At 41.2% G+C, this 24,964-nt stretch overlaps 2 protein-coding genes and 1 non-coding gene across 3 annotated transcripts in view; all 3 read left to right on the top strand.

Annotated features, from left to right (window-relative positions):
* Positions 1–3,889: 3,889 nt before the first annotated feature.
* Smim26 (small integral membrane protein 26) lies at positions 3,890–5,573 on the top strand. Its single transcript, XM_090351937.1, has 2 exons — positions 3,890–4,077; positions 5,367–5,573. The coding sequence occupies exons 1-2, from the start codon at positions 3,966–3,968 to the stop codon at positions 5,522–5,524; spliced, it is 270 nt and encodes an 89-aa protein (XP_090208063.1). The 5' UTR covers positions 3,890–3,965; the 3' UTR covers positions 5,525–5,573.
* Positions 5,574–8,349: 2,776 nt separating this feature from the next.
* Dtd1 (D-aminoacyl-tRNA deacylase 1) overlaps positions 8,350–24,964 on the top strand; it is a 165,763-nt gene continuing 149,148 nt past the window's right edge. Inside the window, exons 1-3 of the mRNA XM_090351936.1 lie at positions 8,350–8,484; positions 15,426–15,516; positions 17,592–17,827. Of these exons, the coding sequence (XP_090208062.1) occupies positions 8,442–8,484; positions 15,426–15,516; positions 17,592–17,827 (370 nt within the window). The 5' untranslated portion in view covers positions 8,350–8,441. The remainder of the gene's footprint in view (positions 8,485–15,425; positions 15,517–17,591; positions 17,828–24,964) is intronic.
* Positions 18,292–18,396, top strand: LOC150050148 (small nucleolar RNA U13). The gene has a single exon (XR_016538756.1). It is a non-coding gene; the product is annotated as a small nucleolar RNA U13 (small nucleolar RNA).

Here is a 24,964-nt window from a genome sequence, read left to right as displayed (position 1 = left end):
GTAAAACTCTAGGCCCACAACCACTTCCTGTCAAAACTTGGGCGCTGCTATTTTATTTACCCAACAATAACTATTCTATATTACCTTTTCTATTTATGGAATACTCATCTATGTGTTGAGAATATGGCCAATAAAACAAAAATTTGTAACTTTCTGTTCTATTTAGGTAAGACAAATGGTTTAAAAATTAGAAATAAAATAAATTAGAAGTAATTGTCAGGTGCCAGTGGCTTATACCTGTAATCCTAATTACAGGAGGCTGAGATCCGAGGATCTCTGTTCAAAGCCAGCTTGGGCATAAAAGTCTGTGAGACTTGTCCAGTTAACCACCAGAAATCCAGAAGTGGCACTGTGGCTCAAATGGTAGAGCACTAGCTTTATGCTGAAGAGCTCAGGGACAGCACCCAGCCCAGAGTTCAAGCCCTGTGACTGACAACAACAAAAATTAGAAGTAAGTTATATATTAGAAGCCAATGGATGCTGAGCACCTGTGGCTCATATTTATAATCCTAGTTCCTTAGGTCGCTGAGTTACGAGGATCACAATTTGGGGCAGGAAAGTTTGTGAGACTCATCTCTAATCAACCAAAAAAAAAAAGCTGAAGTGGCACTGTGGCTCAAGTGATAGGGACAATGCCCAATCCCAGAGTTCTAGCCCCAGGACCTGTAAAAGAAAAAAAGATAAAACAACCCAAAACCGATGAGTATGATGTAGAGAAATGATGCAGAACTTCAAGTAACTGGATGTTGTACTGTCTGGATTGAATCTGATTTTTTTTTTTTTCCAGTCCTGGGCTTAAGATCAGGGCCTGAGCACTGTCCTTAGATTTTTCTCAAGGCTAGAGCTCTACCACTTGAGCCTCAGCACCACTTCTGGCTTTTTTTCTAAGTATGTGGTACCAAGGAATTGAACCCTGGTCTTCCTGCATGCTAGGCAAGCACTCTACCACTAGGCCAAACTCCCGGCCCCACAATATCAAGTTTTTTTGTTTCAAAAGCCCATCTTACTAATCTTTGTTTTGTAGTTCTTCCCCTTCCCTGTTTCTGTGGATTATTTTCAGGGCTTTGCACATGCCAAGTAAGTAGTCCACTATGCCCTAATCCTGGTTCTTACTTTTTGTATCCTAAGAAAAAAATGGCTTATGGCCATAACAGAAAGGTAATTCAAAACAACATTGAGAGACTACCTTATACCTGCTAGAATGGATGTTATCAAAAAACCTAATAACAGATGCTGGTGGGTTTGTGGCCAGAAAAGAACACTACTACACTGTTGGTGGGAGTATAAATTTGTTTATCCTCTCTAGAAAGCAATATGGAAGTTTCTCAAGACTAAATATAGAGTTCCCCTGTGACCCAGCAATCCCACTTCTAGGCCATTTACCCAAATGACCACAAACAATAACCAGTGCAACCATGTTTGTTGCAGCATTGCAACAACAGCCAAGATAGGGAACCAACCCAGATGTCCCTCAGTAGATGAATGGCTCAAAAGACGTATATGCACAATGGGTTTTAGGCTTCTACCAGAAAGAATGGCATTGCTCCATTCATAAGGAAATAGTCCTGGAAAAATTATATTAAGTGAAGCAAACCAGACCTAAAGAAACAGGTTGTATGGTTTCCCTCATTTATAATAACTAGACTATGTCTATGATATTCTTAGCATGGGATCACAATAACCCAATTGCTAAGTGCATAGGATCATATATTATGAAATATATCAAAATGAACTCAAAGAATTGGAAATAAGAGGTTCTTATGTTCTATATGCAGTTATCCCCCCCCCCGCTGTTTTGTCTATACCCTTTGTATTGTATATAAGCTTATCTGATCTACAGAAGGGAAAGGGAGTCACAGACACATCAGGACAAAGAATGAATTAATGCAACAATAACTCAGTAGCCACTATGTTGGAAATGAACTTTACAAGCTGGGAAGGGGAGTGGGGAGTGGTAAGAGGGAGAAAATGAGGGAGGGTACTCATTACCTTAGTTGTGCAACTGTAACACCCCTATATCACCTTTACAATATCTGTCTATCTATCTATCTATCTATCTATCTATCTATCTATCTATCTATCTATCTATTTTTTTTTTTTTTTTTACCAATCCTGGGGCTCGAGCTCAGGGACTGAGCATGGTCCTTGGGCTTTCTCAAGGCTAGAGCTCTACTACTTGAGTCACAAGACTACTTCCGGCTTATATGCATGTGGTACCAAGGAATTGAACCTGGGTCTTCGCACATACTAGGTAAACACTCTACCACTAGGCCACATTCCAGGCCTTCCTTTACAATAAATTTTTAAAAAGAAAAGAAAAAGTGAAAAAGTTGCTTATTCCAAGGTGACAAAGATTATTCCTAGGTGACAAAAGGTTATTTGGGTTTTTACTTTAGCCCTTATATTTTGTTCTAGGTTTCTAATTTAGCTTTTACATTTACTCAATGATGCCATTAGAGTTAATTTTTGTAGATGTAGCATTCTCTAGGGCAGAAGATTAATGTAAGAGGAGCACTGAAGGATATCAGATAAAAATGTATTTGGAGCCACAAAGGAGCAGAGGGGGAGACTGGTATCAAATGCTTTGGAAATCTAGTTTAAGTGTGACTGAAAAGTGATGTCATTCCCCGCCTACCTTGGGCCTAGTACATCAGCCTTGCTCTCCACTGTTCACCTACTAGAATGTGAGTAGATGATGCCTTGAAGAAACATATGAATAAGAGCAGATGTCAGAATCAAAGCAGACTTTTGTTTTGATTTTGAGACTAAGTATGTTTGTATGATGAATGAAATTCATGAGTGGAAATGAGTGGGGTCAGTGCTATTAGGGTGTAGTTGATGACTAAGGCCTCAAGGAAGCCACAAAGAATGGGACCCAGAGCACAGAGGCAGAACTCATTTTGTTTTGTTTTGTTTTTCCAAGTCCTCCTGGTGCTTGAACTCAGGGTTTGAGCACTGTCTTTGGGCTTTTTCAAGGCTAGCGCTCTACCACTTGAGCCACAGCACCATTTCCGGCTTTTTTTTTGCCCCTATGTATGTGGTACTGAGCAATCGAATCCAGGTCCTTGTGCATGCTAGGCAAGCACTCTACCACTAGCTCAAACTGCAAGATCGTGGAATTAGTTTTGACCTGGAGGCACACAAAGTTCACCTATAGGAACAGGCGAAAGAAGGAAGAGAGAATCAGTATTCGTGCAAATCTGAGAGCAGAAAAAAGAATGAAATTAAGCCTTTCTTTCATCTTCTGACCTATGGCAAGACAAATATTACTAGTATGCAATTGGGAAAGTTTCTGTCCAAAGAAATTGCCTTATGTCCCTCTTCCCACATAAAGAAGTATGGCTTTGCATTGTGCTGAAGATAGTTAATTTTGTGTGTGTGTGTGTGTGTGTGTGTGTGTGTGTGTGTGTGTGTAAGAGAGAGAGATAGGGCTTGAAGTCGGCCTGTCCCTGAGCTCTTCAGCTCAAGGCTAATGCCCTACCCTGGAGCCAAGCCCCACTTCCTGTTTTGTAGAGGTTAAGTGGAGATAAAAGTCTCAGGTCTTTTTGTGCCCAGGCTGGCTTTGAACCTTGATCCTCAGATCTCAGCCTCCTGAGTAGCTAGGATTACAGACAGGCGTGAGCCACCTCACCAGGCCTAGTTAATTTTTTTAAATCCATGATAATTTTCTAGGGTAGTATAGTACAGATCTTTGTACCTTCCAAATACAAATACTTTACATAGTACATTTCATTTTTTTTTTTTTTTTAACAATCTTATTACAGGGCTAAGTATTAGTGTTTGTATTACAGCTGCTCACCCCAGGATCCATATCCTGGAGCTCAAGGTGACTACAAGTCCCAAGATGCATTGCGGGTGAAAGCAGGAAGTGACCGAAGACCCGACTTCCCATTGGGGATACCGGCTAAGACCTCTACAGGAAGACCCGCCTTTGTTTTGGGCCTTCTTGGACTGAGAAGCACAACATGGCCGCACAATCAGCCACGGTGTGGTACAGGCGGATGTCCTTTCTCTACGCGTTGGGCACTTGGTCGCTGTTGGGCTCTTTGTTTATTTTGAATGGTAAAACGTCAACAGGTGAGCGTTTCCGTTACACCGCCTTCTCTAGGTACAGGTCTTGAGAGTCTAAATGTCACTTCCCCGTGCTTAAGCCCCAAGTTTACTCTGTAAAACGAGCTGAAGTGGTTATGTAAGAGACCTTTGCGCTAAGAGATCCGCAAAGAACTAGATGCCAGGAACTCTGACATGTCGAATGGCACCTACCGAAGGCGGCTCTCCTTACTGTCATTTGGAAGAATCTGTGAAGTCCAAGGTGGGGTTTCCTTAACCAAGTGCTGCTCACCACTCTTAGCCCTCATCCTCCCTGAGGAACTAACCATCTCAGGACTAAAGAGTGCTAAAAACAAGGGCTGGGAGTTGGCCTAGTGGTAGAGTGCTTGCCTAGCATACACGAAGACCTGGATTCGATTGCTTGGTACCACATATATAGAAAAAGCTGGACTTGGTGCTGTGGCTCAAGTGGTAGAGCACTAGCCAAAAGAAAGCCTAAGGACAGTGTTCAGACCTTGAGTTCAAGCCCCAGGACTGAGAAAAAAAAATAATTAAAAGAGTGCTAAAAACAGCCAAGGGATATTAAAGTCTAATCAGCTACTGGCCATGAGAGAAAATTTCTTAGTCTTTAATTATGTGCTGAAGTCCAAGAAACCAGAAGTTGATTAGTGTAGTTACTAGGTGCTGAGTGAGGAGCCGGGGCAATGAGAAGTGTCTGCTAAATTATAGAAAAAAAAATTTTTTTTTCTCCAGTGGATGGTACTAGGTGCACAATTGTAAACATAGTAAAAAAAAAACCACTGACTTGTACCATTTAAAGGGAAATTAATTGGAAGTTAATATCTCGAGCTTTGTGTGAAATCTCGATTACACTTGCTCATGAAAAGTATAACTAGTCTGAAAATTAACATTTCCCGATATATGATCGTTAGCAGTCATGTTTTTCTTTTTCTTCGTGTGTGTGTGTGTGTGTGTGTGTGTGTGTGTGTGTGTGTGTGTGTGTGTGTGTGTGTTTGCAGTCCTGGGGCTTGAGCTCAGGGCCTGAGCACTGTCCTTGGACTTTCTCAAGGTTAGGGCTCTACCACTTGAGCTACAGCACCACTTCCGCCTTTTTCCATGTATGTGGTACCAAGGAATCGAACCTGGGTCTTCATGTATGCTAGGCAAGCACTTTACCACTAAGCCAAACTCCCAGCCTTTTTCTTTTGTGAAGAATTAACATGGTGGGAGGCATCTGTTGACTTAGTTCTTTTCCCAGACTTCAATTATTGCTTTTACTGTTAATCATTCAGGGTTTTTGTTTGTTTGTTTTTTAGGTGATGAAGTAGAGCAAAAGGATGATTCAATTGAAAAGCCCGAGCCCCGAAAAGGGTTTTATGTGGAAACGATCGTCACATATAAAGAAAATTTTGTCCCAATTACTGACAAGATCCTCAACTACTTAAAATCATGGACTGGTGGACCTCGTCAATAATTATGATTGAATTTTGATAACAAAGCTTTCAGTTCATTTCAGTTTGACAGATGACTTGATTTCTGTTTTTTGTTTGTAAAAAGTGTGTATTTAATTTAACTTTGCTATAAAGTATAATCTGTGAAGAATGCAGAGACTATTTCCTTGAAGGAAACTTTCCATAGTATTTCAGTAGGTATTTCTTTATATTTTACATGAGTAAAAGGTCAAGGTGAAGTACCACATTGAGCTTCTGTAGGCTCCTTTTCCTGAAATTAGCTCCTATAACTTTGCTTTTTTTTTTTTTTTCATGTTGGATATTAGAGCCTTACAGGGAGATTGAAATTAAATTTAGCAAAATTTCTCTGTTCATTTTGGGGCCTACAATAGCCTTTTTGGTACTATTGGATAGTGAGTCTCTCTCCCTCTCTCTCTCTCTCACCAGTCCTGGGGCTTGAACTCAGGGCCTAAGCACTGTTCTTTGGTTTTCTCAAAGCTAAAGGTTTATCACTTAAGCCACAGCACCACTTCTGGCTTTTTCTATGTATGTGGTACCAAGGAATTGATCCCAAGTCTTTGTGCATGCTAGGCAATCACTCTACCACTAAGCCAAATTCCGGGCTTGATAGTGGGTTTCTTATAAGTTAGAATAAAATTCTTGACTAGTTCCTTCACATCTCCAAGTATAGATTAAAAAGGCCAAATGTGGCTAGTGCTGGTGCTGTTTTAGAATACTAGGGACATAAAGTCAGCATGATGCTATCAGTGTCACCTGTTCCATTTAGCTGCAAGCAGCAGACTGTCACAGTTTAAATCACAGTGGTTTTTATTAAAATATGTATAATTCAGAATTAAAGCAGAGTGTAAGTGGAGGTCTTCAGAGAGTCTGACACTAGGAACTGGAATGGAGCCAGTCATTGAACTGTCTTGTTTCTTTTTTGCTACATACCAGCTGCCTTTTCTTCCCTAGACTTAGCCCTGAAAGGTACTAATTTCTAGCTATATTGCATTCAGAATGTGTTTAGCGTCTACCCTTGTGAGGGCCTCAGTTCAGCTTTTTATCAGATCCCTGCTTTGTGGTACTGATACTTCCTAATTTTTTTTTTTTTTAAAGTTAGTTGTGGGGCTTGAACTTTGGGCCTGGGCACTGTCCTTGAGCTCTTCAGCTCAAAGATAATGCTCTTCCACTTTGAGATACAGTGCCACTTCTGGTTTTTTAGTGGTTAATTGGAGATAAGAATTTCACAGACTTTGGTATTTGGGCTGGTTTTGAACCATGATTCTCAGATCTCAGCCTCATGAGTAGCGAGGATTACAGGTGTGAGCCACTACTGCCTGGCTCTCCTAAATTGTTAAGACAGTGCCATTTCTCAGTTTGTGTTTGCTTCTTATTCATTGTTACTTGAGACCCTATGAGGAAAAAATACCATGTGTCCTTCCAGGGTAGTACTGGGATTTATGTGCATCTTTTACAACTGGTGATGTTAGCTTTGGTCATTTCATAAAGGTAATTTTGAGTTCAGTATTTAAAATTCATGTGCACTGGTTTGTAGACTTTTGAGTGAATGACAGCTTCTTGCTTCTATTTTGGTGCTTTTCTACACCTATTATAGACCTTCAGGTGAAGACACTGGACTCTCTCTCTTTTCCTCTTTCCCCCTCCCTCTCTCTCTGTGTTCTCCCTTTTTCATTAGGATCTTACACTGTTCAGAGCCTGTGAGCTTCAACCATCTTTTAACTCAATTGTGAAATACCTGAGCCTTTATTTCCATTTCTTTGTGCTAAAAGTTAATTTTTAAAATCAATGATAAGTTGCTAGTGTAGTAAAGTATAGCTCTTTGTAACTTCTAAATACTTCACATAGTGTGGTTAATTTTATTTATTTATTTTTGCCCATCCTGGGGCTTGAACTCCAGGCATGGGCACTGTCCTCCCGCTTTCTCAAGGCTAGTACTCTATCACTTAAGCCATAGCACCACTTCCAATTTTTTCTGTGTATGTGGTACCGGGGAATCAAACCCAGGGCTTTGTGTATGCTAGGCAGGGGCTCTACCACTTGGTTACACTCCTGGCACTCATTTTAACAGTGTTATGACAGGGCTGAGCATTAGTGTTTTTTTGTTTTTTTGTTTTTTTTTTGTTTGTTTTGCCAGTCCTGGGTTTGGGCTCAGGGCGTGAGCACTGTCCTTGGGCTTTCTCAAGGCTAGAGCTCTACCACTTGAGCCTCAGGACCACTTCCAGCTTTTTGCTATGTATGTGGGGTATCGAGGAATTGAACCTGGGTCTTCGTGTATGCTAGGCAAGCACTCTACCACTAGGCCAAACTCCTGGCCCCCAAGCATTCGTTTTTGTATTACAGGAGGAATTAGAATTCTAGACTCATACACCTGTTTGCTCTCATGACAATTGTGAGACAAATGAATAGTACACATGGTTAAATAATTTAGCAGGAGATCTTTTTGCACTTGGTATGACTAGCTGCAGGGACAGGAAGCAAACTGAAAAACGTAGGGGAATCTGGGGACAGAGAAGAGGAAAAGGAGAAATACAGAAAGAGAACCCTGGAGAAAATTGGGATTCAGTGATGTGCGGGAGAGTAAAAATAAAAACCAGTGCAGAGATTAAGGTTGGTAAGGACAGACTCGTGTGAACAGGCTGTGGGGTAATTGGTGTGGAGTTTTTCATACTCCCAGGTTTGAACAGAGCTCTGTGGACAGGTCTGCGAGATGCGCAGGGTCCGGGTGGGCGTGGCGGATGTGAGCTGGACCAATCCAGTGGGTAGGCGTGACGGACATGGGCGGGACTTAGGGACCAGCTGGAACAGGTCGCTCGGTGCACTTCCGGGTGTGACCCGCAGAGGGCGCCGTTGACGGAGTCGCCTGTGAGTCAGGTAGCGGGACGTAGCGCGGCGCCGCCCCATTCGCTCCAAGCCGCCGCCATGAAAGCCGTGGTGCAGCGCGTCACCCGGGCCAGCGTCACAGGTCAGTCGGGCGGGGCCAGCCCCGGGAGGCGCCACCCCTGGCCCCCAGTGACCCGCGGTCCGGTCAGGGTCTTCCTCGGCGCCGACCTCGGGGTCCCCGCAGCCGGGCCGCACCGGGGCGGGAGCGTGTCCGCACGTGGCTGGACTCCCCGCTTTGAGCCGGGCATCAGTGCACCTTGTTTCCATCACCATCCTCATCGCACCATCATCATTTTATTTCGGTTATTTTTACCTGATTGTCCTGCGTGCAGGCCCCTGTTGTCCTCCGACGAACTGTTGCACTCACCACACGTCTGGAGCACTTCCGGTGTAGGGAATCCTCTCCTTTCCCTCCTCCACCCCCCTTCCCACTGCTTGATGGCCTCTGCCCCTTGCTGCAGATCCCAGTGTCTACGGAGCTCGACGCCTGGCAAACTGGGTAAAATATGTGAGTGGCTGCATCTCAGCTGAGCTAACAGTTTGTGTACAAGCACGTTAATCCTCCATGAGAGGCATAGGGTTCTCCAAGCCAGCCTTGCAGCCTTGGGTCACAACCAGTGAACTCAAGATGGCGTTATTTCTCTTACACAAATTTCTGTGAACTCCAGCCACCCAACCATCTCCTGAACATTCTAGTTCAGTTAGTTGGAACATCAAGGGCTCAGATGACTGATGTAGGTTATGTAGTCACTCTAAATATTCAGGCCATGGTACTTTGAAGTAAAAGGAATTAAACCAGATGATGTGTGTGTAGAGGTAAGTATGCATTGAGGCTTGAATTCAGAGCCTAGTTGCTGTTCCTCAGCTTCTTCTCTTAAGGCTGGCACTCTACCACTTGAGCCCCAGGGTCACTTTTGGCTTTTTGTAGATTACTTGGAGAAAAAAAGTCTTTTCTGCACAGGATGGCTTCACCTAGGATCCTCAGATCTCAGCTTCCTGAATAGGATTACAGGTGTGAGCCATCAGCTTCCAACACTTTAGTCTTTTTATTGGCAGAATTACCTTGCTTCAAGCTGGGCCATTGTAGGTAGTCCCAACTACTGGAAGGCTGAAGAAAGAGGATCCATTGAGTCTAAGGAGTTAGAAGTCAGCTGGGTCTCCATAATGAAACACACACACACATTGTTTTATTTCAAGATTTTCCAGTTTTTCGTTTCCCTCAAGCCAGTCTACACCAAATAAGTGTTTTTGACTCCATAAAGTATTAACCTTAAAACAAGACAAAACCCCTTAAAGAAACAATCAAAACCATCTATTTTGATAGGAGATTTTACTTTTTACTGCTCTGGTAACTTTGGTTTTGGAAATGGTCCTGAAATAATAACGACTAGGATAGCACTTTTATAGCATTTCAGTAAATTGGGAAGATTGCTAGGAAGGAGATGTTTTTGCTCTTTTATGTGGTCATCACAAACGGATTTAAATACTGACTTTTAGTCCCATAAAGTCTATTGCTGGTCTGGTATATTGAAAATAGGCCTTTTGTGAGATTTGCTGAATAGAGTTTGAACTATTTTTAGCTTAATGTTTAAATTTTATGCTGTCTAGTTAAACCAAACTCAGAGTGCTGAACTAGAGGTGTGGCTGAACTGGTAAAGTGCTTGTATAACAAGTTGAGAAGACTCTGAGTTCAAATCTCAGTACCTCAAAAAAAAGAAGATATGAATTGTGGGAATGTATTAGTTGTTTGGAAATTTGGGGTTGGGGAATTGTGTAATTCTCAGTATGGGAGTTGAAGTATAGTAGGATAGGATTTTCTGGTTCCTTAAAAAGTAGCTGACTTCACTGAAATGTGGTTGCATTCCGATGACATTTTACAGGGTTTTAAAGTGCCACTTTGTGTGTGTGTATCTTCAGAGCCCGTGTGCTATCCCTGAGTTTTTTGTCTACCATTTGAGCCTCAGGTCCACTTCTTAGTTTTTAGTGGTTAATTTGAGATGAGCATCTCAGACTTTCCTGCCAGGCTGGCAGAACTCAGATCTCAGCCTCCTGACTAGTTAGGACTATAGGCATGAGCCACTAGTGCCCTGCTACCACTGTTATAGTTAAGACAGAACTGAGCATCATAAGTCACACATCTTATGTGGCAGAGTCTCTTGGGATTTATCAGACACATTGCTATGTTAATCTCATTGTTTTTGTTTTGAACTGCTGGGAATTGAACCTGGGACTTCATACATGCTAGGTAAGCACTCAGATAAATCTACACAAATCCTGGCTTAAACCTTTATTAGGAAACATTTCAGGCATATCCATCTGCTTATATGGATGGAATAATACAATAACTTTCATGACTATCACTAAATTTCAGCAACTAAAATCTGGTATATGTATGTATGTATGTATGTATGTATGTATGAATTCTTGAATAGGTCTCAATGCCTGTACCATTCATTCATGGAAAAAATTCAACTGAACACTCCAACTCTGTTCTAGCCCTGTGATCTTTTCAAGTAATGAGGCTCATGTTTCTCCCCTAGGGAAACTTGGTTAATAAAGATCCCTTTGAAAATAAAATAAAATAAACCCTGTGGCTCAGCGTATAGCATCTGTGTAACATGCACAAGGCTACCACCCTACCCCTTGAGCCACAGCGCCACCTCCTATTTTTTTTTTGCCAGTCCTGGGCTTGAACTCAGGGCCTGAGCCCTGTCCTTGGACTTTTTCAAGGCCAGAGCTCTACCACTTGAGCCTCAGCATCACTTTTGGCTTTTTTCTATGTATGTGGTACCGAGGAATTGAACCTGAGTCTTTGTGCATGCTAGGCAAAGCACTCTACCACTAGGCCAAATTCCTGGCCCCAGTGTTTTTTTTTTTTAAGTTTTTAGGATGACCAAATGTAGCAATGCTACTCACTAGACACTATATTGAAAACTATACAACTTGTGGAATGAGATGGGAGAGGCAAACTGGGAGAGAGCAAGGGAAAGAGTGACTGAAAAGAAAAATGCTCTTTACTTGACTTATATAACTGTAACCTCTTTGTGCATCCTTTTTTTTTTTTGTCAGTCCTGGAGCTTGAACTCAGGGCCTGAGCATTGCCCTTGGGCTCTCCTCAAGGCTAGTGCTCTACCACTTAAGTTATAGTACCATTTTTGGCTTGTCTGTGTTTGTGGTACTGAGGAATTGAACCCAGGTCTTTATGCATACTAGGCAAGCCCTCTACCACTAGCCCAACTCCTGACCCTGTACATCACCTTTATATTATAACAATAAAACATTAAAAAAAGTTATTTAGAAAAAGTTTATTACATGAAATTTCTTAGGCATTGTTAAAAGACAAGATATAAATATTAAAAAATTAGTAGCCAAAAACAAACATGAGGTAAAATCTATAAATAAGTACAGAAGAGAAATTACTGGAATATTGAAATTCTTATCTTTGGGTATTCTTGTTTTCTTTCCATTTTCTTATGTTTTACAAGTTTTCTATAATGTATATACATTATTCTTTCCTTATTTCTTCTTTCTTTCTTTCTTTCTTTCTTTCTTTCTTTCTTTCTTTCTTTCTTTCTTTCTCCCTTCCTTCCTGCCTTCTTTTCTTTCTTTCTTTCTTTCTTTCTTTCTTTCTTTCTTTCTTTCTTTCTTTCTTTCTTTCTTTCTTTTTTTGCCTGTCATGGGACTTGAACTCTGGGCTTGGGCACTGTCCCTGAGCACTTCAGCTTAAGGCTATTCCTTGAGCCACAGGGATATTTCCAGTTTTCTGGTGAGTAATTGGAAGAGTCTCATGGACTTTTTAGTGCTGGGGTGGCTTTGAACCACAATCTTCAGATCTCAGCCTCCTGAGTACCTAGGATTACAATACATTATTTTAATGGAGCATATATATTGTTTGTTGTTGTTGTTTTTGCCAGTCAAGGGATTTGAACTCAGGGCTTTAGCACTGCCCTTGGACTTTTTCTCAAGGCTTGAGCTCTACCTTTTGAGCCACAACACCATTTCCAACTTTTTTCTATGTATGTTGTATCAAGGAATCAAACCCTAGTCTTCGTGCATGGTAGGCAAGCACTGTTACCACTAGGCCACACTCCTGGCCCTGTATATTGTTTTTTCAAAATAATCTGGGAAAAATTTAGAAAGTGTTGAGATTTTAAGAAAATTCTCATGTATTTAAAGAAGAATTTATTTAAAGCCAGAGGACTTTTTCTAAAGCAATGCACATGAGCAAACCAAGCCCAGGATAAGCCCCACTTATTTTGAGGAAAGATCACTTCCATTTCAGCTTTTCAGTCACTGACCAATAGGTTAGTAGGTCTCACATAGTCTTTAATAAGAAAAGCAGCACTGAAGAAAATCTTTATAAATTTTAGCATAACAATAACAGGAATTGAATTTCGCTGTTTATTTTTCCAGGAATAGATGGATTCTGGAGTCCCTCCTCCTCCTCTTCTTCCGCCTCCTCCTCCTCCTCTTCCTCCTCCTCCTCCTCCTCCTCCTCCTCCTCCTCCTTCTTCTTCTTCTTCTTCTTCTTCTTTTCTTTTGATGGTGCTGGGGTTTGAACTCAGAGACTTGTGTTTGTTTGCTTTGTTGGTATTCTACCACTGGAGACATGCTTTTTTTTCTGATTATTTTGGAGATGGAGTCTTGAGGATATTTTTGCCCAGACTGGCTTCAAACTACTGTTCTCCATATCTCAGCCTCCTAAATAGACAAGATTGCAGGCATGAGTCAGTAGCATCAAGCCTGGGGCTTTTTTTCCCCCTTAGCTTGTAATGTATTGCATGGTACAGTCTGTATTTCAACATGGTATAGTCCATGTTGCCTTGTATTTATAGATATTCAGCAGAAGCAAACAATAGGAAAATGTAAAAAAGACTTTTCTATTCTTGATTGGAACCTTAGCTTAGTACACAACAAAACAATAAGATAATAATAATCTAGTGAGATTGGGCAAAAAATTGGCAAAAAGAAAGTTATTAATATTGCCATTTGAGATATGAATTTAGTTTCGCCACATAATGCTAATTGTTGGCCTAAATTCTGTGGCAACAAAGTATTGTCTAAAAATAATTGGACATACTTTTTTTTTTTGTGGGTCATGGGACTTGAACTCGATCTGGGCACTGTCCCTGAGTGGTTCAGCTCAAGGCTACTGCCCTATCCCTGGGCCTGGGTACTGTTTCTGAAATCTTCAGCTCAAGGCTACTGCCCTACCCTTGAGCCAAGCCCCACTTCCTGTTTTCTAGAGGTTAATTGGAGATAAAAAGTCTCAAGTCCTTTTGTGCCCGGGCTGGCTTTGAACCTTGATCTTCAGATCTCAGCTTCCTGAGTAGCTAGGATTACAGGTGGGAGCCACTGCACTTGGCAGGACATACATTTTATTACAAATACATACATAAATGTGGGAAGTTTGTACTCAAGAGATTTTTTTTAATGAGATGCATAATTCAAACAGGTTTGGAGGCTGCCATCTGAGGATCAGCCTTCTAAGCCTGACCCTCAGGAAAGTCTGAGACTCTTAATTCTTATCTCCAACTAACTACTAGCATGAAAAGAAAAAAAAAGGTTTGGAGAGATTGGCTTAGACTGTTACCTCAGTACTACACTGAAAATAATTGCTGTTTGCTGAGGGGAAGCTTAGTACATAATTAAAATTTCTCTCTCTTTTTCATTCATTCATTCATTTATTTATTTATTTTTGTGCTGGTCCTGGGGCATGAACTCAGGCCTGAGCCGTGTCCATGAGTTTTGGCTTTTTTTTTTTTTTTTTTGGTTCGTCATGGGCTTGAACTCTGGGCCTGGGTCCTGTCCCTGAGCTCTTCAGCTCAAGGCTACTGTTGGGGTCCTTCTCGGATGTCTAGGAGCCGGGTAAGATGGCGACCGAGCCCACGAATAATCCCAGGAACACAGAGTCCGGAGACCAGACTCTCGGTGCAGATCTAGCTTCATTTTAGAAAACGCGCTCCCTAAATACAGATCCAGCGGTGGCAGCCATGTCAGCAAATAGGGACCTCCCTGAATGCGACCATCAGCCAATGGTGTCCTGAGACATGCCCCAGGAGTATCCAGGGCTCCTGCTCCAGGCGGGAGGGGCCAGGCGCCCTCTGGCTTTGGACTGCTTGGGGCACTACTGAGTGTGTACATGTTGAAGCACAGGTGGCAAGCAGCAGGGGTTTCTACACCATTAGCTAGGAGTCCCCACAGGCTCCGGCCCTACCCCTTGAGCCACAGCCCCGCGTCTTGCTTTCTAGTGATTAGTTGGAGATAAAATTCTCATGTTCGTTAGTTCTTTAGTGCTCAGGCTGGCCTTGAATGGTGATCCTCAGAGCTCAGCCTCCCGAGTAGCTAGGATTACAGATGAGAGCCATTGCTCCTGGCTGCATTTTGCTTTTTTACTCAAAGCTATTGCCCTATCACTTAAGCCATAGTGGCAGTTCTGGCTTTTGGAGATTTAGAGTCTCCTAGACTTATCTGCTCAGGATGGCTTCAGATCTCAGCCTCCTGAGTAGCTGGGATGATAATAGTGAACCACCAGTGCCTGGATTATGGTTTTTATGTATATTTGTCTTCCCTGTAGTAAGGAAAAACGTATTCGTTTTTGATGATGTGAACATTGCTCATGTGAAACTATGTTTGCTGATCTCCAAGAAAAGTAGTAATCTCCTTCCTGACAATTAGACTAGTACAGCTGAATTCTCTGCGGGAGGAAAATATTGTTCTGGTTTTACTGATTGCCAAACTTGACCTGGGGAAGTTTTAGGTATTTTAGCCAAGGTTATACAGATGAAAAGTATGGTTTTACAGTCTTGCATAATACTTTTCATTTTACATCACCCATTCATTCTAGATAAAGAGGTGATGGGACTCATCTTATTGCCTTTCATTTTTAGCTTCTTATCACCTTTATTCAAATAAGTTGTAAGAAATATGTATGATGTTGAAAACAATTCTAAGGAGACTGAAAAGCACTTTATTCCCTCTGGTTGCTTCTGAATTTTTTCTCCCTCTTTGGTTCCTTTCTAGTTGGAGGGGAGCAGATAAGTGCCATTGGACGGGGCATCTGTGTGTTACTGGGTATTTCACTGGAAGACACTCAAAAGGAACTGGAACACATGTAAGACATGGGTTTCTAAACTCTAGATCTTTGGATGGGATATGTGCACCCAGGTTCTGGGCGTGGGGCTAAAAGATTTAATGTTTCCTTACTAGGTTTTGGTCTTGCTTTGATCCATTCCTCCCTTCTATGCTCCTATTCCTCTCTTTTGGGATGGGAATGTTTATACCATTGTATGGTAGAAGATATACAATTTTCTTTTTTATTTTACAGGGACATACAGGTAAACATTCACTTTGCGTTTCAGAGTAGAAATTTGAACTTTTGACATTGGGGCTCTGGGGCCCTTTGAGCTAAAAGATGGACAGGACCCTTTGTGGGGGTCCTGGGTTGAATGTTGTGATTTAAGTAAATGTGTTTATGTGTTAAGCTTGCAAGGGATGGATTTGTGATGGTTAATTGTGGTTGTCTTTCCAGGGAGGTAGAAACCTGTCTGGACTGTGAGTGGTATCATCCTATAGGCAGGGGAGTCATATGAAATAAAAGGGAAAAGAGAAAGCCTGTTAACATAGTCTCTGTCTCCCTCCTTTCTTCCTCTTCCCTCTTCTTCCTCTGTCTTTCTCCTTCCTCCTTTTTACCTTCCCTCCTTCCCCCTCTTTCCCTTTTTGTACTCCTTCCTGGTTCCATGATGCAAGCTAGTGTGCCACACCCATTCTTCTACTGTGAATTGAAACCATGAGCAAAAATTCACGATTCTTCTCCTCCCCTCCACCCCGCCCCCAAGATAGGGACTCAGAGTTGGTACTAGATGCTTTTGCTCATTGGCTAGCTCTTAACCAACTGAACCATACCTCCATGCCCAAAAGCTCAAAGGTATTTTGTTTTGTTTTTTGGTGCCAGTCTTGGGGCTTGAACTCAGGGCCTGGGTACTATCCTTGAGTTTCTTTTGCTCAAAGCTAGCATTCAACCATTTGAGCCACAACTCCAATTCTGGAAGTCTAGTCCAAGATCAGGACTGGAACTCAGTATCTGATGATTGGCAGGTAAGACACCTGCCACCAGAACCACACCTCCAAACCCCTAATTCTTTCAGTTGGTTTACTCAGGTATTTGGACACAGTACCGATAAAACCATGGCTGTAAATATTAGACAACCTGTACTCGATGTAGCATTTAAGAGATGTGATTTGGGCCACCAGCATAGCCTAGGAGTGCTCGCCCAGCATGCATGAAGCTCTAGGTTTGATTCCTCGGTACCATATGCACAGAAAAAGCTGGAAGTGGTATTGTGGTTCAAGTGGCAGAACTCTAGCTTTGAGCAAACATTGTTGAAAGACAGTGTCCAGGCCCTGAGTTCAAGCCTCAGGACTGGCCAAAAAAAAAAAAAAGACAAACCTTGGTCTCAGAAGAATAGTAATGAGCAGTAACTGCCACAGAAGACACCACATAAAGAGTCAGAAGATGGAAATCTGTTTGCCAGCAGCATTACAGAATGGCTCTCAGGTGGTGGAATTTCAGTTTTCTTTTCTTTTTTGTCAGTTATGGGACTTCAACTCTGGGCTTGGGCATTGTCTCTGAGCTCTTCAGCTCAAGGCTACCACTCTACCCCTTGAGCCACAGCACCACTTCCAGTTTTCTGGTAGTTAATTGGCGATAAGAGTCTCACAGACTTTAGTTGCCAGGGCTGGCTTTGAACTGTGATCCTCATGTCTCAGCCTCCTGACTAGCAAGGATTATAGGTGTGAGACATTGCACCCAGCTCAGGATTTCCAGCCTTCTTGCTGATAATTTCATGGTTCTTAAATTTAACCTGTAACTACTACCTGGTTCATTTCCTTCACAGAGTGACAGTCCTTTATCATAGGGGAACTCCCTATGGGCTTGGGGAGCATGTGATGATATAATTATCTGGTGTCATTTCCCAGAACTTTCTACATATTTTATAGTACCTTTGAGTGTTCTTTCAGAATATTTTCCTAATTGTTCACATTGAATAGCCTAAAATAATGCTTTATATAGGCGATGGACCTTCATAATATCCTTACTTGCCAGGATGCCAGAGACATTTGAGAGTATAGAATATGTTGGAGGCTTTGTGATCTTTCAGGTCCATTTCACTGTTCTTTTCCCTATAGGGTCCGAAAGATTTTAAATCTGCGTGTGTTTGAGGATGAGAGTGGGAAGCACTGGTCCAAGAGTGTGATGGACAAAGAGTATGAGGTGCTGTGTGTCAGCCAGTTTACACTCCAGTGTGTCCTCAAGGGGAACAAGCCTGACTTCCACCTGGCGATGCCCACAGAGCAGGCAGAGAGTTTCTATAATAACTTCCTGGAGCAGCTCCGCAAGACCTACAGGCCAGAGCTCATCAAAGGTAGGCAAGAGGGCTGGGGTGCAGCTCAGTGCCAGAGCACTTACCTAGAATCTGTGGTGCTCTGATTTTGTTCTCTACCACTACCAAAAAAAAAAAAAAAAAAAAAAAAAAGAATGATATACAGAAGAGCAAGAATAGCCCCAGAATCTTCCAGATAAAGGGTGAAGAGAATCTACAAGTCTAGTATTTCTTTTCATGGAAAGTCATTGTTGATGCTTTGAAAGTTGTCATTGTACCTCTAATAGCCTCAGCCTTCTGTTCTTTTTTTGAAAATATTTACAAGTCCAGAAATGTGTCTCCTCTTGTGTATTGCTTTTTAGTGCCGGCCTTGGGACTTGAACTCAGGGTCTGGGTACCGACCTTGAGGCTTCCCTCCCCCACCCCCTAAGATTAGCACTTTACCCCTTGAGCCACAGCTTTACTTTCAGCTTTCTGGTGGTTAATTGGAGATAGGCGTCTAATAGATCCTTTCCTGGTTCATAAGCATGATGAGTGGGTTCTCATGCGCTTGCATGGCACCTGCCTCCCTCTAAACCTTGTTACAACTTGAGCACATTGCCCATCTGATGGGGGCAGGGAGAAGTCTTGTGAACTTTCATGCCTAGGCTGGCCTTGAACCAGTATCCTTAGATCTCAGCCTACTGAGCAGCTAGGATTACAGGTTTGAGCCACTGGTACCCAGCTGTGTTTCTTTAGTTGCTTAGTCAGCTTTGTTCAATAGAAAAACTGCTAGTGAGTAAAAAATGTCATTTTTTTTCTATTTACTTACTTTTTGTGGTGACAGTGATTAAGACCAAACAGGTACTATACCAAAGCAATACTTTCAGCCTTGTCATTTTCTAGTATTCATGTTAAACAGTAAAAAAAAGGTCTGGGAATGAAAGTTAGTGATGAAGCCCATGACATTACTGAATTTGGTCTTGAGCACCAAGAAAGAAAAAATAAAGGAAACAAGTGAAACTAATTATTATTTTTTTGTCAGTCCTGGGCCTTGAACTCAGGACCTGGGCACTGTCCTTGGGCTTTTTCAAATCTAGAGCTCTACCACTTGAGCTATAGCACCATTTCTCGCTTTTTGCTATGTATTGAACCCGGGTCTTCATGCATGCTAGGTAAGCACTCTACCACTAGGACAAACTCCTGGCTCCCAAACTAATTTTTTTTTTTTTTTTTTTTTTTGCCAGTCCTGGGCTTGGGCTCAGGGCCTGAGCACTGTCCTTAGACTTTCTCAAGGCTAGAGCTCTATCACTTGAGCCTCAGCACCACTTCCAGCTTTTTTCTATGATGTGGTACCAAGGAATGGAACCCGGGTCTTCATGCATGCTAGGCAAGCACCCTACCAGTAGGCCAAACTCCTGGCCCACCAAACTAATTTTTAAAAAAGTATTTTTCATTGTGAGGTGATATACAGCAGGGTTACCTTTACATATATTGGGTGATATTTACATTTCTTTCCTTTGCTTAATATCAGCTGTTCTGTCCTCTCTCATTCCCTCCCTCCCTCCCATCACCTTTCTTGAGTTGCTTAGTTCACTTTTATCAATGTCCAGTGCAGCTAATGGGCCCCTCTGCTGTAGTTTTTCAACTGCTTTCCACTGGTTATGGCCCTCCTTCCACCTTACCTCAGTTGTTAATGTGTATACACCATATTGGGTAAAGAATACAGAGTCATCCAAAAACAATAAGACAAATTAAGAAGAGGTTCTTTGTTTCCTTATCTTTGGAGTTCTTTTCAGTATATATATTATTTTATATACAAGAGGTTCTTGGGTATTATAATTTGGTGTTTTTCTCCCAAGACTTTTGGTCTCACTGTGTATGGGTATCTCGAATCCTGTTTACTTTGTCATTCATATCTCATTGCCCTTTAAATCTAACATCCATACATCAGGGAGAACATGCTGTTTCTCTGATCTTGGCTTACCTCACTTAACTTGATTTCCCTGCAAATGCCATTATTTAATCTTTCTAATGATTGTGTAAAATTCCATTGTATATAGGCACCACATTTTTGGGATCCATTCATCTGTCGTTGGTCATCTAGGTTGTTTCCATATCTTGGTTATTGTGTACAGGGCAGTGATAAACATGGAAGTGTAGGTATCCTTGTATCCTGGTTCATGTTGTGCATGATAGATGTCTAGGAGTGGTATGGCTTTGTCGTAGGGTATGCCTATGTTTACTTTTTTTTTTTTGGCCAGTCCTGGGCTTGAGCTCAGGGTCTGAGCACTGTCCTTGGACTTTCTGAAGGCTAGAACTCTACCACTTGAGCCTCAGCCCCACTTCCAGCTTTTTTTTTTTTCTATGTATGTGGTACCAAGGAATTGAACCCGGGTCTTTGTGCATGCTAGGCAAGCACTTTAACCACTAGGCCAAACTCCCAGCCCTATGTTTACTTTTTGTTTTGTTTTGTTTTTTGGGTCATAGGGCTTGAACTCTTGGGTGCTGTCCCTGAGCTCTTCAGTTCAAGGCTACCATCCTACCCCTGGGCCTGGGTGTTGTCCCTGAGCTTTTCAGCTCAAGGTACCACCCTACCCCTTGAGCACAGGATCACTTCTGGTTTTCTGGTGGTTAATTGGAGTTTAGTCTCATGGATCTTAGTGTCCAGGCTGGCTTTGAACTGCAATCTTCAGATCTCAGCCTCCTGAGTAGCTAGGATGACAGATGTGAGCCACCAGCGCTGCCAGCTTAAACTAATTTTTTAAAGTTAGTATTTTAAGTTAGTATTTTAAAATTGTATATTAACTGGGCATTGGTGGCTCACACCTGTAATCCCAGCTACTTAGAGGCTGAGGTTTGAGGATCATGGTTCAAAGTCAGCCTGGGTAGGAAAGTCTGTGAGACTCCTTGTCTCCAATTCACTACCAGAAAACTGGAAGTAGAGCTGTAACTCAAAGAGGTAGAGTGCGAGCCTTGAGTGAAAGAGTTCAGGGACAGAAGCTAGGCTCTGAGTTTAAGTCCAAAACTCCCCTAACATATTCTTTGCTGAACATTACAGTTTTCACTTAGGGATCGGTATGAAAGTTATGAGATAGTTTACATTCTTCTTTTTTAAGTAGGCTTTTGTAATATTTGCAAAATTCAGAGATACTTTGTATACCTTTATTGATACATCCTAATCACCCACAGTTCATAGGTTTACATCATATCTCTCTTAGAGAGGTCTATGCGCATTATAGCATCACGCAATGCTTTTACTCCCCTAAAGATCCTTTGTGCTCTGCCTGTTCATTACTCCCCCCCAAACTGTACATCCTTTGACTATCTCCATAGTTTCCTCTTTTCAGAGTGTCAGACAGTTGGAATTCTACAGAATATAGCCATTTCATGCCAGCCTCTTTCTCAGTTATATGTGTTTAAAGTTTCTCTTTTCATCCTTGCTCATATTTTTTTTGGCACTATTCAAATAATAATCCATTGTGTAGTTTACTGCTGCAACATGTCTTGATTGCTTCCAAGTTTAGGCAATTATGAATAAAGCTGTTATAAATATCCACATGAAGGGATTTTTTTGTATATATAAGTTTTTAGCTTCTTTGGGTTAAATCCAGTGAGTAAGCTGCTAGATCAAATAGTAAAAAGATATTTAGTTAAAAAGGTGTGTATATATATATATATATATATATATATATATTTTTTTTTTTTTTGGTCAGTCATAGGACTTGAACTCTGGCCTGGGTATTGTCCCTGAGCTTTTCAATTCAAGGCTACCGCTCTACTCTTTGAGCACCACTTACCATTTTCTAGTGCTTAATTGGAGATAAGAGTCTCACAGACTCTGATCATATTTCTGAAAAGTTGACATGAGTTATGCAAAGAGTTCTAATCATAATTAATTTCAAAGTCTTTTGGGAATTCAAAAGGACTACAGTTAGATCAACAGCACATAATCACTGTCACTGTCTCTCTTGACCTTAATTCTTTTACAGCTTTCAGTGGAATGAAGTACATAAAACACATCTTAGACATTTTCTGTCTTTTAGTTAATTTTAGGAATTTGGTTTCCACCTCCAAGATGGAAAGACTTCTGTGAACCCAAGGGATGTTGGAATGTAAACAAACTGCTAACTATATTTTCTTTGTTTTATAATTTTCAGAGCCACTTCAGTAGCTGTAAACTGAAGGTAGTTTAATTAGATTTAGTATTTCTTTTCACTCCCTTCTCCCATAACTGAAATTTTATTTAAAATAGGTATTTTAATCATTTTTCTCTTATTTATTGCTAAAGAGTAAATAGACAGTTACTGTCCCTTTTATTCTTTCTGCATTTCTTTCATGCCCCAGCTAGTACCCATTCAATAACAGATACAGCCACAGTTCTCCCTTCATACAGCACTGAACAGAGCATCTGTGGATGGGATTATGGACATTAATGTCTTCTTCTCCAGTTCCCATTATTTCATGGCTTGCTTGAGGGAATGAGTCCAACATTTTTTACTTGCTTTTTCCTGGCCTGAGATCAGGCCAGTTATGGTTTGTTCCTCACACACATTTATTATTATTATCAGTGAGAGTAGTTTGCTAAAATACATCAGGCAGATAAGCCCTTTCCTATTCTTGTTTTCTGCTCTACCTCCCCCAACACTGGGTTTTGTATGTACTAGGCAAATGCTTCATCCCAGCCTCATTACAAAAGCCATAACATCCTGCCTTGTTGGCCTTTTGTGCTATCCCATATTCATCCTCTCCATTGGGGGCTCTCCTTCTTTCTGTGCTGTGCCCAATGATGTCAGTGGGGGCATTTTTGCATTTCCTATAGATCTAGTAAAAGAAGAGTAGAATATTCTATGCCTACTTTGTCTTTCTTTCTTTCTTTTTTGGTCCTGGGGCTTGAACTCAGGGCCTGGGTATTGTCCTTGGACACTTTTTTCTTTCCTTTCTTTTTGGATTGGTTGTGGGGCCTGCACATTGTCTCTGAGCTCTTCAGTTTTAGGCTATGGCCCTCCCCCTTGAGCCATAGAGCCACTTCCAGTTTTCTAGTGGTTAATTGGTGATAAGAACCTCATGGACTTTAGTGCCAGGGCTGGCTTTGAACCTTGATCCTCAGATCTCAGCCTCCTGAGTAGCTAGGATTACAAGTGTGAGCCACCGTGCCTGGCTTTCCTTGGACACTTTTTTGCCAAGGTTAGTGCTCAGCCACTTGAACCGCAGCACCGCTTCCATCTTTTTTCTGTGTATGTGATACCAAGGAATCAAATCCAGGGCTTCATGCATGCTAGGCAAGCACTCCCGATCCCTAGTTAGTCCTTTATCTCAGAGTAATAATGTTAATCCAGTGTTTTAGATCTCTCTTTTTTTTTCCAAGTCCCATGACCAACAAAAACAAAAATGGTGACATCAAGAACAAAGGGTGAACCAATAAAACAGTGATACAAGACACTATGTTGGAAATGAACTTTACAACTTGGTGTTGGGGGTGTCTCTACTGTGGACTTACACTTATGCCATCTTAGCTAGAGCTGAGCTTCCCTTTTCCCTGTGTGGCAAACTATGTCCATGTTCATTTTTATTACTATCTTTTCCTGATTTCCTTAATTGATGATCTGTTGTGAAGAAAAACCTGATCATACCAGGTTTCCATTTCCCTACCTAAAATAAATGTTTGTGACTGTAGCATTGTGGAGACTTACAGCATTGTAGTTATGGTGAAGGCTCTTCCACATAGTACGTACTGTTATTTTTGTGTAATGAATGGCTCAGCCAAGGGACCTTTCCAGGCCAACAAATCATGGACTGAAAGTTCTGAAATCATGAATCCAAATAAGCATTTTCTGCTTATAAGTTGATTATCTTGGGTATTTTGTTACAGTAACAGAAAGCTGACTAACATACTTCCTTTCTGGGCTCCTTCTTCCTCCTATCAATGTTTTTCTTCATCTCTTCTCATTTATTGAGCTTTTTCTATACTTTTATTTGTGAATTAAAGTTTAGGCCAGAGTCTGTGCAGTTCAATTTGAAAAAATAGGATAATATTTTTGTAAAAAAGTTGCAGGTATTGATGAAAGAAATTTCATTATTGTTGCATTCCAAGTATATACAATAACTTGGGATGAAGTCATTCAGTAGGAAGAATAAAAAAATTCAAAGCCTAATTGATTGAGGACCTAGAAATTCAGAAATATGGACAAATTAGTTAGGGTTCTCCTTATGTTTTTCAAACCAAGGCTTTGTTGACCAGATGAATACTGTAATTAATAGAGCCTCTTAGTCATTCTTTTTTTTTTTTTGTCATGGGGCTTGAACTCTGGGCCTAGGCATTGTCCCTGAGCTCCTCAGCTCAAGGCTACCACCCTATCCTTTGAGCCACAGCCCCACTTCCAGTTTTCTAGTGGTTAATTGGAGATAAGATTCTCAGGACTTTAGTGCTGGGCTGGCTTTGAACTTTGATCCTCAGATCTTAGCCTCCTGGCTACCTAGAATTACAGGTGTGAGCCAATGCACCCAGTTTCTTAATCATTCTTTATCTGATTAAATCCTTCTGATTCATCTTCTGGTTCTGAAAGAAGAATCCTTATTGAATTGATTGCTTTTTTCTTTTTTTTTCTTTTGGCAATCCTGGGGACTGAACTCAGGGCCTGAGCACTGTCCTTGGGCTCACAGCATCACTTCTGACTTTTCTATATATGTGAGGAATTGCTAGGCAAGCACTCTACCACTAGGCCAAACTCCTGGCTCTACCTTATTGATTCTTTATCTAGTCTAGAGTTTCTCCCATTATTTGAGTTATAAGTCAAATAATTTTTCCTTTCTAATATTTTCTCTAAAATTACTTTTATTGATATTTGCTATTGTGATAAAATATCATAAAGTCAATTACAGTAGCCATTTTAAAATATAAATCAAGTGACATTTAGTATAATCATGATGTTTTACAACCAGCAGCACTATCTAGTTTCAAAACATTTTATTACCCCAAAAGGAAATTCTATACTCATTACAGTTATTCTTATTTTCTCCTGACCCTATTCTCTGGGTAACCATTAATCTTACTTTTACCTATTTTTGACATGCCATGTAAGTGGAATCATGTGATATGGCTTTTTATGACTGGCTTCTTTCCCTTAGCAGAAGTTCTTTAAGATTCCTGCTGGTGATAGCATTATTCCTTTTTATGAACATTCCATACCATGAGTGTAT

Source organism: Megascapheus bottae, chromosome 18, assembly GCF_031878675.1.
Source record: "Megascapheus bottae isolate mThoBot1 chromosome 18, mThoBot2.hap1, whole genome shotgun sequence".
NCBI classification, from domain to species: Eukaryota; Metazoa; Chordata; class Mammalia; order Rodentia; family Geomyidae; genus Megascapheus; species Megascapheus bottae.
Note: the sequence above shows the minus strand (reverse complement) of the source record. Positions and strands in the feature narration are given on the sequence as shown.